The following is an 18143-nucleotide window of genomic DNA, read 5'->3' as shown; positions in this document are numbered from 1 at the left end:
TGTGGGGAGTGAGTGGATAAGATGGGGATGGAGAAGAAGCAGGGTTTGAGATGCTTCCTTTGATTCTGTTCATTCCTGGAATTCTTCTCCATGGGCCTTAAAGAGAAGAGACTTCTTCCCGGTGCATGACGTCCAGTGGCCAATTAATGAAACTTTATTTCCTCAGATAGGTTCCCTTCCTCCATTAATTTGTGGGATTTCAGATGAAAACTTACTTGGACCGTGGTTTTCAATGTGTTTGTGAATGGAAGGGCATGTTTGTCTTTGACCTTCCTTTAGTTTCACGTCTTAGTCTTGATATTTAAGTAGCTTTGGTTCAGACAGAGAAGGACCATGCGTGCAGTTGCTGGGATTGCTCTCTAGGTTGGAGGTTCCCTGGTCCTGGGAAAGATCTCCCTGCCCTATGCAAGTGGCATAGATGTTTAATTTTCTAGATGAGAGAAGCGCTGGAGTCTTTTATTCATTACTTGTGTGCATAGCTGTGGCCTCTAGGGAAGCTCAGCTAAGGTGGTCTCAGGTTCCACCAAAGGCTACCGGGGAGAGATGGCCAAGAAGACAGGAAGAAGTGTCTCACCTGGGAGGGTGTGGCAAGAGCTAGGCAAGACCTCATGGTTGAGATATTTGCCATTTATTTTCTTTCTTTCTTTCTTTCTTTCTTTCTTTCTTTCTTTCTTTCTTTCTTTCTTTCTTTCTTTCTTTCTTTCTTTCTTTCTTTCTCTCTCTCTCTCTCTCTCTCTCTCTCTCTCTCTCTCTCTCTCTCTCTTTCTTTCTTTCTTTCTTTCTTTCTTTCTTTCCTTTTCTCTTTTCTTATCTTTTCTTTCTCTTCTTTCTTTTCTTACTTTTCTTTCTTTCTGACAGTTTCACTCTGTCACCTGGGCTGAAGTGTAGTGGTGCGATCATGGCTCACACCAGCCTCCCCGTCTCGAGCTCAAGCCATCCTCCCACCTCAGCCTTTTGAGTAGCTAGGGCTACAGGCGTGCACCACCATGTCCAGTTAATTTTTAAATTCTTTTAGCAACAACGTTTTGCCATGTTGCCCGGACTGGTCTCAAACTCCTGGGCTCAAGTGATCCTCTCACCTCAGCCTCCGAAAGTGCTGGGATTATAGGCATGAGCCATGATGCCTGGCCCATTTGTTTGTAAGTACTTATGGTCAGAGCAGATCTTCCAAGGGAAGAGAAAAACAGCCAGGTAAGACTCATATGACATAGCTGAGGAGGTGGCATTTCATCCTCCTTATCCACAAGCAGAAAGCTATAACCTTTGGTGTCCCCACTAGGTCATGATAGATAGACACGCAGGTGATGACCACTGACTGGCAGTTAGCCAAGGATTCTCAGCTGTGCATGCTGCATGTGTGAGTATGTGTGACAGATCCCTCTGGCAGTTTGGTGGAAAATTGATAAGTTTTGTAAAAATGATATGTTTAAGTCATACAATAAGGTAAATACACATAAAAGGAAATTGGTTTTATTGAAATAGTTACCAAGGCATATTAATATTAATATTTAAAGTTGATGCAGTGGCTCACGCCTGTAAACCCCAGCATTTGGGGAGGCTGAGGTGAGAGGATCACTTGAGGCCAGGAGTTCAAGACCAGCCTGGGCAACAAAGTGAGACTCTGTTTCTACAATCAATAAAATAAAAAATAAAAATAAAAAGATATATTTAAACTGGGCTATGATAATACATGTGCATCTTTATTGTGTGTTAAGTACCTGGATCTACTTAAGAGGTTCATAATAGTCACAATTTCAAAGTACAAGTGAGCGTAAACAGTATTTTGGGATATCTGTGATAACAGTGTTAAGTGTCCTACTTACACTGATAATGGAAGCAAATACTAAATTTCAGTGCATGGTAGTGAAACTAAAGATGTAATTCTTTTTGCCCATTGCAATTTGTAGAACCAATGGAATCTATCTAAAGACTCCTGGGTGGCAAAGGATAAATGCTTGAGGGGATGATACCCCATTCTCCATGATGTGATTATTATATATTGCATGCCTGTATCAAAATATCTCATGTACCTCATATACACACACACACATACATATACATATATACATATACATGATATGTACTCACAAAAAAATAAATAAAGACACCTGGGTGGGATTGGGGTTTTTGGACTTAGGGTGGAGAACATCTGCATTTAGATTTGTGTAGAGGAAAGGTTTTGATTTTTTTGTTATACCTCTGTTTTCTTTAAAAAACCTGCATGTGTAGGTAGGAATTTTGCCAGAGGTGGGAATGTAAGAGTCACTGGTTTGCAGTATAGAGCATTCTATACTGAGAGAATTATTTTTATGTCAAAAAGAAAGTGAAGAATCTGGCAGATTAGAATCTTCATGTTATTTTTATTTAAAAACCTTGGAAGTCTCAATATCAATTAATATTGACTGCTATTTACTGCCATTTTTGGCCAAAAACGCATTTCATTTTAATGAATTTTGTCTTGTTTGAATGTTCATAAGGCTTTGGAGGTAGTTTTAGGAGATAGTTGCCTTTGATTCCTGAGGTATATTATTGGGTCTACCGTGATTCTGTCTCTTGACTTTGCACCTCTTTCCTTCCTGAACGCTGTTTAAAAGAGCCTTCCTTTTATGACTCATTTCTTCCATCCTTTTCTTCTTTCCCATGCTAATGTGAGACACAGAGGTTTTTATGAGGAGCCTGTTGTCTATATGCTGGATCTTGGGAGCCTTGGTTATTTCCTAGAGATGGAAGGTCTGATCTCAGTTAAGTTCTGACTGCAGGACAAGAAGCCTCTGGGGAGTAACTGACTCACTGGGATAGAGCCTGTTTTAACAAGTTAATATTCCTGTCTGGGGAAGGCAGAGGAAACATTCTGGGGAGTGGGTGGAGCTGATGAGGTTCAAGCCTGAGGATGGAGCTTGTCTTTCCTGGGAGCTTGTACAGTGTCATACTCAGGAAATAAGCTTTGTGGGAAAGGTGATGTTTAGTAACCTAGAGCCGTATGCCTTGTAAGGCCCTCACCTTGTCATTCTGCACTGTCAGAAGCACATGAGGGAAGAGTGTAGGCTGTCAGAGCGAGCATCACACTGAAACAGGAACTTCTCAGATAGAGCCGTCTGCCTAAAATGAAGTAACCTTAGTAAATAGGATCTATGCTACAGAAAATAGAGCACTCTAGCCAGAGTTGTGGAAGATGGAGCTGGTCCTGGGGTCACAGGTGGTGTCTTGGGAAACGTTCTGAAGACACTCAGCTTTCTGGATATTGCACAGTTCATTAGTAGAGGTATGAGCAGTGGTTATGAAGCTCCTTATGAAAGAGACATAGAGATATACCCAACAGTATTACTAGAGATGGTTCTGGTTCCTGTTTTGCACTTGGGAGTACACACTTGTTCTTGTCCACATTAACCCCCAGCTGTCCACATGATCAACCATCTGCAGACCCACTGCCAGATGAGGGTCGTGTCAGGTCAGAAGTACTAACTCCAGGTCAAACCGTGCTATTTAGAAATTGAGTGTTTTTTTCTTACTCAAACTGACAGTTTTCCTTTGTAGAAGAACTCACTCAGCTTCCATTCTGGGTTAAATATTACCTTTACGTGATCAATATTATCTCCGCCCACCAGATACAGCAACGAGAAAGCCTTTTACAGGAAATGGGGTTAAAAGTGACTGGGTATCTAGAATTCTCTATTTTGTTTGCTAAATTGCAGGCAAATATATTCCCAGAACTAGTTCTGATACCTTTTCAGAAATAGGCTTATTTGACATTGGCTGAAAGTAATATTCTAACACTTTACTGCTGTGTCAATGAGTGATAAGTTTCTGTTCATCATGAAATTCCTGCAGGCAAAATCCATAGGGACTACATCATGAAGCCTATGAGAATTTTATGGTGGAAACATGAATGGAGTAGGTGGTGGAAGTAGCTCGTCTCCTCTGGATGTGGTACCCACAGGAGATGAGCTAAGGAGAATGCCCTGAAACCTTACCTTGCCAATTTTCTGCCTTCTGTGTCCTGGTTCCATCTGGTTTCTTTGTGTCTCTTTTCTTCCTTTTAATTTAATAGCATTTGCTGAAGACCTTCTGTCTTCCAAGTTCAAGTATTAGTCATCTCTGGGCTTTGCCCTTAGATACTCATCATAGTCTAGCAATGAATGTAAGCATTGAGGAAGTAATGGTGACATAATGTGAATGTTCAGTCTGGTATCATCTTCCTCACTCTTTGTAAATCTTGGTGGTCTTAATTCTTGAATGTCAATGCTTACCTCTTCTGTGTTGTCTTTACAGAAGTCCTCTGGCCTAGCTCTCTCTCCGTGTCTAAAATTGTAGAAGTGTCTTCTAGGCACTCCATTCCAAAGTCCATTCTGCAGAAGTCCACCATCCTACAGAAGGAGCAGGTGGGAGGCAGTGGACCACAGCCTGGCTTCATGGTAGCAGTTGAAAAGCAATGGAGCACAGACTGGCTTAATTGTAGCAACTGAAAGGCAAGCTTCATCTCATTAGCTGGAGTGTTTACTATTTGAGGATGGGAACTTGATTGGTGTATCTTTACATTTTATCAAAATGGGTTTCACCGTGGAAGCATTCAGTGGTACCTCAGTGAATAATTGTAATTAGCTAGGATTTATTTGGGGAATACTTATTGTTCTAAATTTATATGTATTTACATATGCCTACTGTATTAGTCTTTTTTCACACTGCTGATAAAGACATACCGGAGACTGGGTAATTTATAAAGAAAAAGAGGTTTAATGGACTCACAGTTCCATGTGGTTGGGGAGGCTTCACAATTGTGGCAAAAGGCAAGGTAAGAACAAAGGCACATCTTACGTGGTGGAAGGCAAAAAGAGAGAGCTTTTTCAGGGGAACTCCTCATTATAAAACCATCAAATCTCATGAGACTTACTATCACGAGAACATTATGGGGGAAACTGCCCCCACGTTTCAGTTATCTCCCACAGGGTCCCTCTCCCTACACATGGGAATTATGGGAGCTACAATTCAAGATGAGATTTGTGTGGAGACACAGCGAAACCATATCACATATATATGCATATCTTTATGTAAGGTATCTTTATGTAAGGTATGTAAATATAGGTGTGTATATTCACATACTCTTGTACTTTCTCAAACACAAACCATAGCACGTGCAATAATATCTTTGAGTTATATCCGCTACTCTGCCCATTTTACACATAAGAGATGGAGGCATTGATGGTTGTATTAGGGTTCTCTAGAGGGACAGAACTAACAGCACATATAGGTATATAAAGGGGAGTTTATTAAGTAGTATTTATTCACATGATCACAAGGTCCCACAACAGGCCATCTGCAAGCTGAGTAGCAAGGAAGCCTGTCCGAGTCCCAAAGCTGAAGAACTTGGAGTCTGATGTTCGAGGGCAGGAAGCATCCAGCATGGGAGAAAGATGTAGACTTGGAGGCTAAGCCAGTCTAGTCTTTTCACATTTTTCTGTCTACTTTACATTCGCTGGCAGCTGATTAGACGGTGCCCACCCAGATTAAGGGTGGGTCTGCCTTCCCCAGCCGAATGTTAATCTCCTTTGGCAACACAACTCAGAGACACACCCAGGATCAATACTTTGCATCCGTCAGTCCAATCAAGTTGACACTCAGCATTAACCATCACAATGGTGAACAGCCTTCTCTGGTTGCTGATGGAGTTGAAGTGAGAGCCAAGATTTGAATCATGTCATAAAACTGCACAAAACCTCTACCCCACACTACCTCCCAGATACATAATGCACACATGAGTAGGTGCTTTTGTGCCTGTTATAGTGCATTTGAGCCTGTTGTTCTTCACTTTGCTCCTGTTATATAGGACCATCTCTCTGAAAACAGATGATCAGCATCATACTCTACAGGTACTATTGATTATCTGTAGCATAAAAGCATGGAACATGGGATTTTCAGGGAATGGAGTAGGAAAAATTCCTGAACCTAATCAGTTTAATAGTTTGATATTTCACTTGGTTCGTTCAAATATATATGTGTATACACACAGGCATGAAATTACATGAATAAAGTAAGTTGTAATGTATTGTATCTATATAAATCTCTCTAACCTCCAAAAATGTGTATATCCAAACTAATTATTTGTCAATCTCTCCCTGTCTTTCTCCCTGTCTCTCTTTCCACATATTTATATATGAAATATTTCTCCAGATTAACCAACTGAAATATTAAGCTCCTATCTATGTTTTATATTTCTGCAAATAACCAACCAAAATATTAAAGCAATGAAGCTCCTAAATATTTCATGTATCTATTATACCTATATTATTTCTCCAAACTAACCAACTGAAATATTAAGTTTCTATGTTTTATATATATAAAATATTTCTCCAAATAACCAAGCAAAATATTGAGCTATTAAGCTCCTATGAGTGTTTTATATTATTCTATATGTATAGAATAATGTATTTTATATATTTTATATAATATTTTATATTTTATAGTCTATGTATAGAGTAATATATTTTATATTCTATATTATATAGAGTAATATATTTTATTTATATTTTATTTTTATAATATATTTTGTAATATATTTATATGTTTTTTATATATAGAATAATATATTTTATATTATTCTCTCTCTATATGGCAGGTTAGTTTGGAGATATCTATACATATAATATATTAAAATTTATTTTAGGCCAAGTGTGGTGGCTCACGCCTGTAATCCCAGCACTCAGGGAGGCCAAGGTGGGTGGATAGTGAGGTCAGGAGTTCAAGACCAGCCTGGCCAATATGGTGAAACCCTGTCTCTACTAAAAATACAAAAAATTAGCTGGACCTGGTGGCGCGTGCTTGTAGTCCTGGCTACTCAGGAGGCTGAGGCAAGAGAATCACTTGAACCCGGGAGGCGGAAGTTGTAGTGAGCCGAGATCTCACCACTGCACTCCAGCCTAGGTGACAGAGTGAGATTCTATCTCAAAAAAATTATTTTATAGATATAATTTTATGTATAATAAGTTCAAGTACAAACTCATGAAATAGCTCCACTTATATATGAGGAGAATGAAGATTATTTGTACAGTACAATTAGTACAGTGAATTCTGGGAAAAAGTCAGTCAATACTCATTTCAAATCCTTATGTACAATTCAAGTAAAAAAAAATATGCTGGCATTATATCCTGCTAATAAAGGTTATCTGGTGTTGGAAAACATATTTTATTTTTACATGTACTTAGTAGGTGTATATATTTGTGGGTACATGAGATATTTTGATATAAACATATGTGTGATAATCACATTTGAATAAATGGAGTATACATCACCTGAAACATTTATTATTTCTTTGTGTTACAGACTTTCCAATTATACTTTTAGTTCTTTAAAAATATGCAGTAAATTAATGTTCACGGCAGTCACCCTGTTGTGCTGTCAAATACTAGATCTTATTCATTCTGTCTATATTTTTGTGTTCATTAACCATCCCCACTCCTCTCTCCCTCCCATTACGCTTCCCAGCCTCTGGTAACCATCATTCTCCTCTCTATCTCCCTGACTGCCACTGGAAGAAATATTTGTAAAGGGTAGGCTGGAAGGCTGCATTGCCTCTCACTGTCTCTGGCACACTAAACCTTGCCATTTTCTGCAGTACGGATTGTCTAGCTTCAGTTATGCCTTGCTACTTCAGTGAAGGACTTTCTCTTCCCACTGGGCTCCTATACTGAGCTTGCTTTGGAGATAATAGTCTGATATGTTAGAGCGTCGTAGTGGTGAAAGCAGCTTAAGAGGTCACTGGCACAAGCCCTCATTTTGCAGTGGAGGGAGATGATGGTGAGGGCACTAATTGATGGGCCAGAGAGCACTTGGCTAATTAGTGACCAGGGCTATAGCAGGCTCAGGTGCCATGACTGTGCTTGCCATGGCTGGCAGGATCCCAGGGCTTTTCAGTGTAATATGTGGGTAGATGGTCTGTTGCCTTGGGCTTGTTGTGTAATCATGGAGAAAATAGTTTATATTTTCCCTTCAATTTTTAAATTAAGATAGTTTGATAGCACATGGGAAAATAAAGTCATTGGGTAAAACTTATACAGATGAGAATCTTTTGATTAAATTTTCATTGTAAAATAATCATAGTCATAAAAAGTGTATCAAAACGTGTATACGGATATTCATTTTAAAGAGTGAAAAATAATCAGATACGTGGTATTGTACCTACTGACAGACAAGGAAAAAGAACATTCCCACTGTTTTTATATACCAGTGTGAGTTGCTTCCCTCTCTCCTACCTCTCAGTGAAATCTCATTCCCCAAGATTCGGTTTTCGTAATGCCCTTGCTATATATTTCAGGGCAAACATAGCTCTGAGCAATATATTGTTTAGTTTTACTATTATGTAAATAAAATCACACTTTTTGTAGTCTTCTGTGACTTGCCTTTTATGTTTGAGATTTTCCTATTTTCCTCCATATATCTGTATTTTATTCATTTTTGACTGTTTTGTGAAGCCTTCTGTTTTAATATGCCAACATTTATTTATTCATTATCCTATTTATGGATATCTGGATTGTGGCAATATTTTTTGCAATTATAATTGGGGCTTATTTATCCTCAGCAAACTAACACAGGAACAGAAAATCAAACACTGCATGTTCTCACTTGTAAGTGGGAGCTGAATGATGAGAACACATGGACACATGGGGGAGGGAAACAACACACACTCGGAACTGTCGGGGGATGCCTGGAGGGGAGAGCATCAGGAAGAATAGCTAATGGATGCTGGGCTTAATACCTAGGTGATCGGTTGATTTGTGCAGCAAACACCATGGCACGTGTTTACCTGTGTAACAAACCTGCACGTCCTGCACATGTACCCTGGAACTTAAAAGTTGAAGAAAAAAATATGGGGCTGCAGTGGACATTTCTGTGCATATTTCCTGATGCACGGGAGTTCTAGTTGTTCCACATCGTTGCTCAGTACTTGGCATCATTGTTTGTTTGTATTTTTATTGATCCTATTGTGATTTCATCTGCATTTCACCAATAATGAATGACATTGAGCCTCTTGTCCTACGTTGAGGTTATCTGTAGATTTGAGGACTCCTTCCTGGATATGGGTTTATGGTGGAGGAACCAACAAAGATGGCTTTGAGTGTAGGCTGAATTACTAGGAAAGTAATGATCTAGTTATCCAAATATGAAACAAAAGCATGGAAGCAGTTTGGGGATTGGAGAATGAGAGTTTTAGGAGCACCATATGATGTCTATCTGACTATATTCTTGAAGAGAAGATAGTGGTGGTGCTACAGGCATGGTGGCACACACCATGTTGTCAGCTGGCACTACAGGTGTATACCTCCATGACCTTCAGGATATATGACTTTGAGTTCGGTGAGAGAGATGAACACAAAGCCTAGAGAGATCTGCAAATTATTTGATTTAAATTTAGAAATTGTGTTTGGAAAACATTTAATTTGACACAGAAAATCAGGCGTTAGTGCGCTTTTATTATTTGCCAGTCCTTGTGCTAGCTTTAGATATGCAGAAGATGAATAAGAAGAAAAAAAGCACCACAGGTAGGGATAGATACTTTCATGAGAATGTAAGCTTCTAGTGGGTGGGAACTCCTTCTTTACCCCATTATGTACCCTTAGCTAGCATAGTGATCTTTACAGGATACTTCTATGGTCTGAAGACTTGTGTCTTTCCAGAATCCACATGTTGACCTCGTAACCCCAAAGTGATGGTGCTAAGAGGTAGGGCCTTTGGAGCTGATGAGATCATGAGGGTGGATGCCCCAGAATGGCATTAATGACATTTTAAAAGATACCACAGGGAAATTCCTTGCCCTTTCCCTCTTTTCCAAAGTTATAAGGAAAATACAGCCCTCTAGGAAGCGGGCCCTCACCATACACTGAATCTACCATGCCTTGATCTTGTATTTCCAGCCTCCAGAGCTGTAAGCAATGAATATCTGTGGTTTATAAGCCCCCCAGGCTATGATATTTTGTTACAGCAGCCTGAATGGACTAAGCCAACTTCTACGTTTTGGTGTTGTCTTATTTCTTTGGTCAGTATAGGATCTTTCTGTCTACATAGTTTGCTCTAGAAAGATGTATGCTCTATTCCTAATGCTATCTTTGTCTTTCCTATCTATGGAATATCCTCCTATCCAATTGGTCTTGACTGGGCGACATATAAGCCATTAACTCTTTACCCTTGGGTTTAGTTTGGGTTCTGCTAAGCCCCCTGCTGAAAATTGTGGTTTCTACAGTTATGGCTCATGCATGTTCCTGACTCATTAAACTTCAGTGGAAGAACAGAAATGGTGAGGGAGGTGATGGAGTTGGCACTTTGAGCTGCCATATGGTGAAAGACCGTCTTGAGGATAGTACATTTGGCATCTTTTTTGTTTTTTTTAAGAGGCGGGGTCTTGCTAGTTTGCCCAGGCTAAACTCAAACTCCTGAGTTCAAATGATGGTCCTGGCTCAGCCTCCCGATTACCTGGCAATACAGGCATGTGCCACCATGCCTGGCCACATTTTTACTCTCCAATTGCTTAATATATAGTAAAGATAATGGTTCCGAATGGTAAATTTTGTGTGTGTGTGTGTGTATACCAGTAACATTTTATTTATTTGTTTTTACCTTGAACATATTCAGTATTTGACAATTTTTTAAAATTTCAACTTTTTTTTTTTGATTCATGGGATATATGTGCAGGGTTTTTTTTTTACCTGACTGTATTGGATGGTGCTGAGGTTTGAGATACAGTTGATTCTGTCACACAGGTATGGAGTGTAGCACCCAACAGGTGTTTTTTCTACCTTTTCCCCCTCCCTCTTCCCACTGTAGTAGTCCCGATTTTCTGTTATTGCTTTATGTCCATGAATACCCAATGTTTAGCTCCCACTTCTAAGCAAGAACATGTGGTATTTGATTTTCTGTTTCTGCACTAATTCGCTTAAAATAATGGCTTCCAGCTGCATTCATGTTGCTGCAAAGGACATGATTTCATTTGTTTTTATGGCTGCATAGTAATCCATGGTATATATGCATCACATTTTCTTTATTCAATTCACCGTTGATGGACTCTTAGATTGATTCCATGTCTTTGCTTTTGTGAATAGTGCTGTGATGAGCATACATGTCCATGTGTCTTTTTGGTAGAACAATGTATTTTCCTTTGTATGTATACCCAGTAATGGGATTGCCAGGTCGAATGGTAGTTCCTCTTTTAAGTTCCTTGAGAAATCTCCATACTGCTTTACACAATGGCTGAACTAATTGATGTTCTTACCAACAGTGTATATAGCCTTCTCTTTTCTCTGCAGCCTCAACAGCATCTGTTGTTTATTGATGTTTTATGGATAGCCATTCTGACTAGTGTGAGATGGTATCTCATTGTGGTTTTGATTTGCATTTCTTTGGTGAAAAATGGTGGATTTTTAAATGGGATTTGATTTTTAGATTTAATAGAAACTGCATAGGTGACTGTGCAAAGAACTCTTCAGATTTGACAAAAGCCAAATTAGATTGTAATCTCCTTTGTGTAGGAGAGGAAATAAAGACCAGAATATTAAAATACCTGCATGTACAAAAGTAGACAAACTGGCAGATTGCTGGTGTTGGATGGATGTTGAGCAGGGATGGAGGACGTGTGTGTGCATGAATGCATGGCCATGTGTGGAGAGTGGTTGTTCATGTTGGTAACAGCATAGAGCTTTGGGCTTCAGAACAAAAGATAAGCCACATCCCACTCAGGTACCCTGAAATGTTGTCTTCACTAGACACAAAAGAAAAGGGAAGCCAGAGATGTATGTAGCTTGTGCAGAGTTTTGGGAAGAGCTCTTCTAGACTTTCTTAGTGAGTGGTATAGAAGGATTATTGTACAAGCCCAGTAATTTGGGCAAGGATCAGCCTCTGTTGCTTTTGTTTTCTGGATGCTCCATAATGAATGTGAGATGGAAGCGGATGTCTCAAGTGCTTCTTGTTCTCAGAAACCTCCTGGCAGCAGACATCTCATTGGGCCCAGATGTTCAGCGTGGCTGGAAGTAAAACACAGGGAAGGGTGCTCTTTCTCAGTTATCCTATTTTTTTTAATGCATCTACAAAGCTTCCTGTTTTCTAATATATTCCAAGCCTTTGAAAGATAAGGCCATAAACACTCAAGAGATGCGATTTTATTCATTTTAAGGTCCAAATACCAAAATACCTGTTATCAGGGCTCACCTTAATTAAATATGTATCTTCCAATTAAACCAATCTCAATTTAAGGAATGCATACTTTGGGGAGAAATGTATTACAATTTTTATTCTGAACACTTTAAATTCTGATAGGCCTAATAGTGCGAGCCTTGCCTTAATTGCAACCTGAGTCAGAATAACTGCCCTGCAGAGAATCATTTAAAATACCCAATCAAGTTATAAATCAGTCAAAATGCGTTTCTGAGATATTATTTTATGCAGTCTTTGCAGAGAATAAATGCTATATAGCCCTTCTTCACTCCCAAAGTATATGTATATATTTAATGAAGTTAGTTTTCACCTTTTTTATTAACATTTTTTATCCATTAAAAATTTTAGAATTCATTTTGTAGTATATCCTCTTTATCTTAGGAATATTAAAAATCTACCTATTTATGAATAACTATCAATAACCACGTTTCATCCTTTGTGAAATCCTTTTCAGTGTTTGAAACTCACATGGGAGATCTTTTATTATTTTGCCCACAAGGATATAGGTTGGTTAAATTTACAGTGATTCTTTAATGATGATAATGTACATTTGATTGATATCAGTAAGAAATATTGATACCTTCAATATCAACATTGCTTGTAATGCTAGAAATTTACAAGTTGCCAATTTTTTGGATGTAACTATATTTACACACACACACGTACATGACAGCACTAGTTATATTCGCTAAATATACCTACTGATACTTAATCATTTACACAGCCACTATAATTTTATACTTGATGGTTTAAACCAGTAATTCTCACTTGAGGGTGGTTTTGGCCCCCGGGCTATCTAGTACTATCTACAGACATTTTCCATAGTTAAAACTGGGTAGGAGGTGCCACTTTCGTCTAGTGAGTAGAGGTCAGGGATACTGCAAAATACTTGGGCTTTAGATTATAGTAATTTTGTGCAAATTAGCCAAATTTCAAAAAACGAGGGAGTAAAAAAAGATAGCTCTCAACCTGTGAATATTGTGAATGCCCGATCTAGAACTAGTAAGTGGACAGATGCCCTTGGGCCCGTCGTCTTAGGTTGCTGCTGCTTCATAATCGCTCACTGCCCATCAGGACCTTGTGGGATGCAGATTTAGACAGAGGAGGGATTTGATCATACAGCTGGATCAGTCATAACCAATATGTGGCTCATAGTCTCATTCACATTGAGTTTGAGACTTGAAGACGTGGGCTGGAATTCCTCATGGAACTAACTTTATATACCTTGGAAGAAGTCCACCCACTGAATTCTACACTTACTGAGCTCTGTGTTTCAGGGACTGTGCAATACCTTGAGGATACATACTATCTCATTTAGTCCCAAGTAGATTTTAAATACTTGGGATTAAATGAGATAGTATGTAAAACCAAATACTTTACAGCTACGTGGGACTAAGTGTTCTAGCATGTAAAATCCCAAATAGTAGACTGGTAAAGTGAGTCCTAAAGAATTTGAATGACCTGCTGTCAGCCTACTCAGCACTAACAGTGAGTTGATAGCACCTTGTGTCTCTGTACCCAGGAATCTTTTGGGCAGGTCTGTGTTGAACATTGCAGCATGTTGTGTATGTTGACTGGGCATCTTCTGTGCTCTTCAACTTTTGCCTGTAGGCTCCCTTCCTGCTCTGCACAGCTCCATGAACCAGGTGGAACACACCATTTTACCTTTTTGCAGTCTGCAGAGGTTGACTTGCTTCCCTTAGCTCACAGAGGTAGCATCCCAGGACTCAGGTTCATCTGAATTACAAGTTGATGGCCCCACTGCTCACAACAGCAAAGACATGGAATCAACCTAAAGGCCCATCAGTGGTAGATTGGATAAAGAAAATATGGTTCATATATGCCATAGAATACTATGTAGTGATAAAAAAGAACGAGATTATGTCCTTTGCAGGATCATGGATGGAAGCGGAGACTATTATCCTTAGCAAACTAATCCAGGAAAAGTAAACCACATACTGCATATTCCCACTTACAAGTGGGAGCTAAAGATGAGAACTCATGAACACAAAGAAGGAAACAATAGAAAAAGGAGCATATTGGAGGGTGGGCAGTGGGAGGAGGTAGAGGATTAGGAAAAATATTTATTGGGTACTAGGCCTAGTACCTGGGTGATGAAATAATCAGTACAACTAACCCCTGTGACAAAAGTTTACCTGTATGGCAAACTTGCACACCTACCCCTGAAGCCAAAATAAAAGTTTTAAAAAAAGTTGATGATTTCACCTATTCTCCTGGGGAAGGCTCTGAAAGTAACAGCTACCTCTAGTTAAAAATCTTTCAGGAAAGAATCAACCAAACACAACATCACCTCTTTGTTTTTCTTGTCTGTCTCTTAATTATCAGAAATGGGATTGCTGTATGGCAGACATCCAAATGTTGTCTACAGTAGAATTCAAAGATAGAAGCAAACACCTAAATCAGCCATGTGGTGAGATGCTACTTGTCACTTTCAAAGTTACAATCCAGATTTTCAGTGCATTTTCATCCATCTCTGGTGAACTTTTCCCAGGATGTCATGTACTATGGAATTTCCCCCTGTTGGTATTATTGTTCTGTGACAGATCCAGCTCCAATATGTTTTATTTAAAAAAAAAAAAAAGCCATGTGATGTATTCTGTTCAATTGCTTACTTAAATGAAACGGATAATTATTTTTTGATGCAAATGCTCCGAATAACCCACAAAATCCTTAGAAACACATTTGCGTACTTTGAGATGAAGAACTCTCTAAAGGCACCCTCCTTGTGACACCTAGTGAAATGTTTTCCGTTATTAGGGGGTCATTTAACATACTGTCCATTGCTGCACAGCATTCTTTTATTGTCACAGGAGCAGCGATTTCTCTAGGGATAGTCATATTATCCATGTAGAGACAAACTGAGGTGGTTACCCTTTAAAAGTTGACTCCAGGCTCACGGGGAAAGTAACTCAAATGTAGCCTCAGCTTTTTAAATGGGCTGAAGAGTGAAGAGGATACCCTCTAAGGCATGCAATGGATTACTGGAAAGTCAGGATAATTGTATCAACACTTTTAATTATGAATGAAGTCTTCAGGGACTAGCACTACAGCATGTATTTGAAATGCACCATCTTGTATAGTTTTTTTACAAGGAAGCTGAGATTCAGAGCAGTGAAGTATGTAGCCTAAATATATATGCGCTTGACCAGACCAAGGAGAATTTGTGTCCAAAGTCTACGCTCTTTTCGTTTGATGATGTTCCCTTTGTGACCTGATAAATATCCACATCATGATGCCAGATTGACTTGGATGCATGCTTCCATTTTCCTCCTACTGGAAAACTTTTAGAGCTCCATGCATGTCTCCTTAGGAAAATGTGACAGTTTCCTTAAACATTTGAGAAACAGTGTTTTGGAAGTACCCAGGTATTGATAACCAGTCTGGTAAACAATAGCAAAACTGGGAGGTGTCGTTACCATAATCTGCACAACCCGTATAACTCTTGAACATCTGTTTGTTCATTCAACACAGATTTGTTTAATGTTTTCTAAATGTCAGGCATTGTTCATGGTGATAGGATGTACAGCAGGAATTAAGACAAGTGGTGGCTGCTAGGCATGGTGACTCATGTCCATAATCCCAACACTTTGAAAGGTTGAGGGGGAGGATCCCTTGAGGCCAGGCTGGACAACATAGGGAGACCCGACGTCTACAAAAAAAATCCAATGAATTAGCCGGACATAGTGGTGCATACCTGTAGTCCCAGCTACTCGGGAGGATGAGGCAGGAGGATGGGTTGAGCCCAGGAGTTGGAGGCTGCAGTGAACTATGATTGCACTACTGCATTGCAGCTTGGACAATATAGCAAGACACCATCTCTGAAAAAAAAAAACAAAAAACAAATAAAGACAGCTGATGTTCTTGCTCTTGCCTACTATGTGGAGATGGCACTATATACATTCCTATACAAATGAATAGGAATTTCATAGAGAGATGTTGTGGATTTCATGGAAGAGCCAGCCAGTGTTCTAGATGGTCATTGTATGGCTTCATTATTCTTGTCTGCTTTCTTCCTCTTTTAGGCTGCCTTGGAGTTTTCATAAGAAATTGTCCCTGGAGGTGTTAGATGGTCACAGCTTCCTTGGAGCATTGCAGTTGCTGGAATCCAGTTTCAGAATTAAGGGAGGGCTGCCCCCTGGCAATGGGCTGCCAAGAAAACCGCTGTGCTTGTTCTTAACCTCAGGCTCTGTCTGTGATCAGTCTGAGAGTCTCTCCCAGGTCTTCTGCTCCCTGGAAAGCCCTATCTCTCTGCAGGCTCGCCTCTGGGCTTTGTCTCCTTGGAGCCACATCACTGGGACAGCTGCGGATGTGGATGCAGATTTGAACCATGTCGCGGCCCCAGGGACTGTTATGGCTTCCTCTGTTGTTCACCCCAGTCTGCGTCATGTTAAACTCCAATGTCCTCCTGTGGATAACTGCTCTTGCCATCAAATTCACCCTCATTGACAGCCAAGCACAGTATCCAGTTGTCAACACAAATTATGGCAAAATCCGGGGCCTAAAAACACCGTTACCCAGTGAGATCTTGGGTCCAGTGGAACAGTACTTAGGGGTCCCCTATGCCTCACCCCCCACTGGAGAGAGGCGGTTTCAGCCCCCAGAACCCCCATCCTCCTGGACTGGCATCCGAAATACTACTCAGTTTGCTGCTGTGTGCCCCCAGCACCTGGATGAGAGATCCTTATTGCATGACATGCTGCCCATCTGGTTTACTGCCAATTTGGATACTTTGATGACCTATGTTCAAGATCAAAATGAAGACTGCCTTTACTTAAACATCTACGTGCCCACGGAAGATGGTGAGTACCTCATTGGAACAGAAAACAATACCTCTTGGGCAGGGTGTGGACACATTTGCCAGGAGGGTTTTATAGTGTCTCGTGCATGATCTTTTCTATAACCCGTTTATTTTAATTTATTTTTCATATTACAAATGCAGTTCTTGCAACAACGTATCACGTGTTCCACTTGTATATATTGGGCCATCTACTGGCTAGAGAAAACTATAAAAAATGACTTTAATTATTTTCATATATTGCCTTCTTAACTTTTTATAATGCTTATTTGCAGATGAAAATAAATATGAGCATATAATGTTGCATGTTATACCTGAATCATCTGTAAAGGAATGAGTCTATAGAAAAATAATAGAATTAAGTACACTATTATGTTCCAGTTTGCAAACTGAAAGATAGAGAAAATGGTTCTTTCTGCCTTAATGACTTCAGATATTAGCAACTTTTTTGAATTTTCAAAGAAAAACTTGATAATGGTTAATATACAAGCAGGGGATAGTTCATACAATGGTTGGATTTCATTGTTTAGAATCCGTTTTCTTAACATAAATTTGGATGTTCTTTTCTTCCAATATTTGCTGCAATCAAATGGCAAAATGTAGTCAGATGATTCTAGCTACATTAGAGATGAGCACGTTTGTATTTTTAAAAATTTCCTTTTTTTAGTAAAACAACAATGAAAGTCTGTAGACACAATAACATTTAATATGTTAACCTAATGTTAGTAAAACATGAGTAGTTTTATGTCTATAGATTTCAAATTCAGATTTCCTAGGAAGAATAACCAGACTAAAGTATGCCACAGTACTATCACATTTCCCAGTTAGCATTTCCATATGCCATATGAGGAGAGAAACAACAGAGAATAAAATATACCTGGAAAGAAAGGAAGAAAGGAAGTTAATTTGTGGGAATGATAGATGTATCTAATGTAGAAACTAGAGTGTGTCCTTTGTATAACGTTCTTCGTGGAGAGTGTGATAAATTTCTTTTATGGATAAATTTCTTCTTCTTCCTTTTTTTTTTTTATTAACTTCAATCCCTGGAAAACATTTTTTCAGTAAGATTTGGCTGAAAATACTAAATAAACAACAACATTAATCCAATGATCTCCAAAATTGTATTGCATCTAT

At 39.2% G+C, this 18143-nt stretch overlaps 1 protein-coding gene across 1 annotated transcript in view; it reads left to right on the top strand.

Moving 5' to 3' along the window:
* The window catches only part of NLGN4X (neuroligin 4 X-linked), a 347106-nt gene that overhangs the window by 60577 nt on the left and 268386 nt on the right, over positions 1-18143 (top strand). Inside the window, exon 2 of the mRNA XM_010381016.2 lies at positions 16237-17013. Coding sequence (XP_010379318.1) covers positions 16542-17013 — 472 coding nt within the window. The 5' untranslated portion in view covers positions 16237-16541. The remainder of the gene's footprint in view (positions 1-16236; positions 17014-18143) is intronic.

The sequence above is a fragment of the Rhinopithecus roxellana genome, chromosome 7, assembly GCF_007565055.1.
Source record: "Rhinopithecus roxellana isolate Shanxi Qingling chromosome 7, ASM756505v1, whole genome shotgun sequence".
NCBI classification, from domain to species: Eukaryota; Metazoa; Chordata; class Mammalia; order Primates; family Cercopithecidae; genus Rhinopithecus; species Rhinopithecus roxellana.
This window is presented reverse-complemented; position numbering and strand designations above follow the sequence as displayed.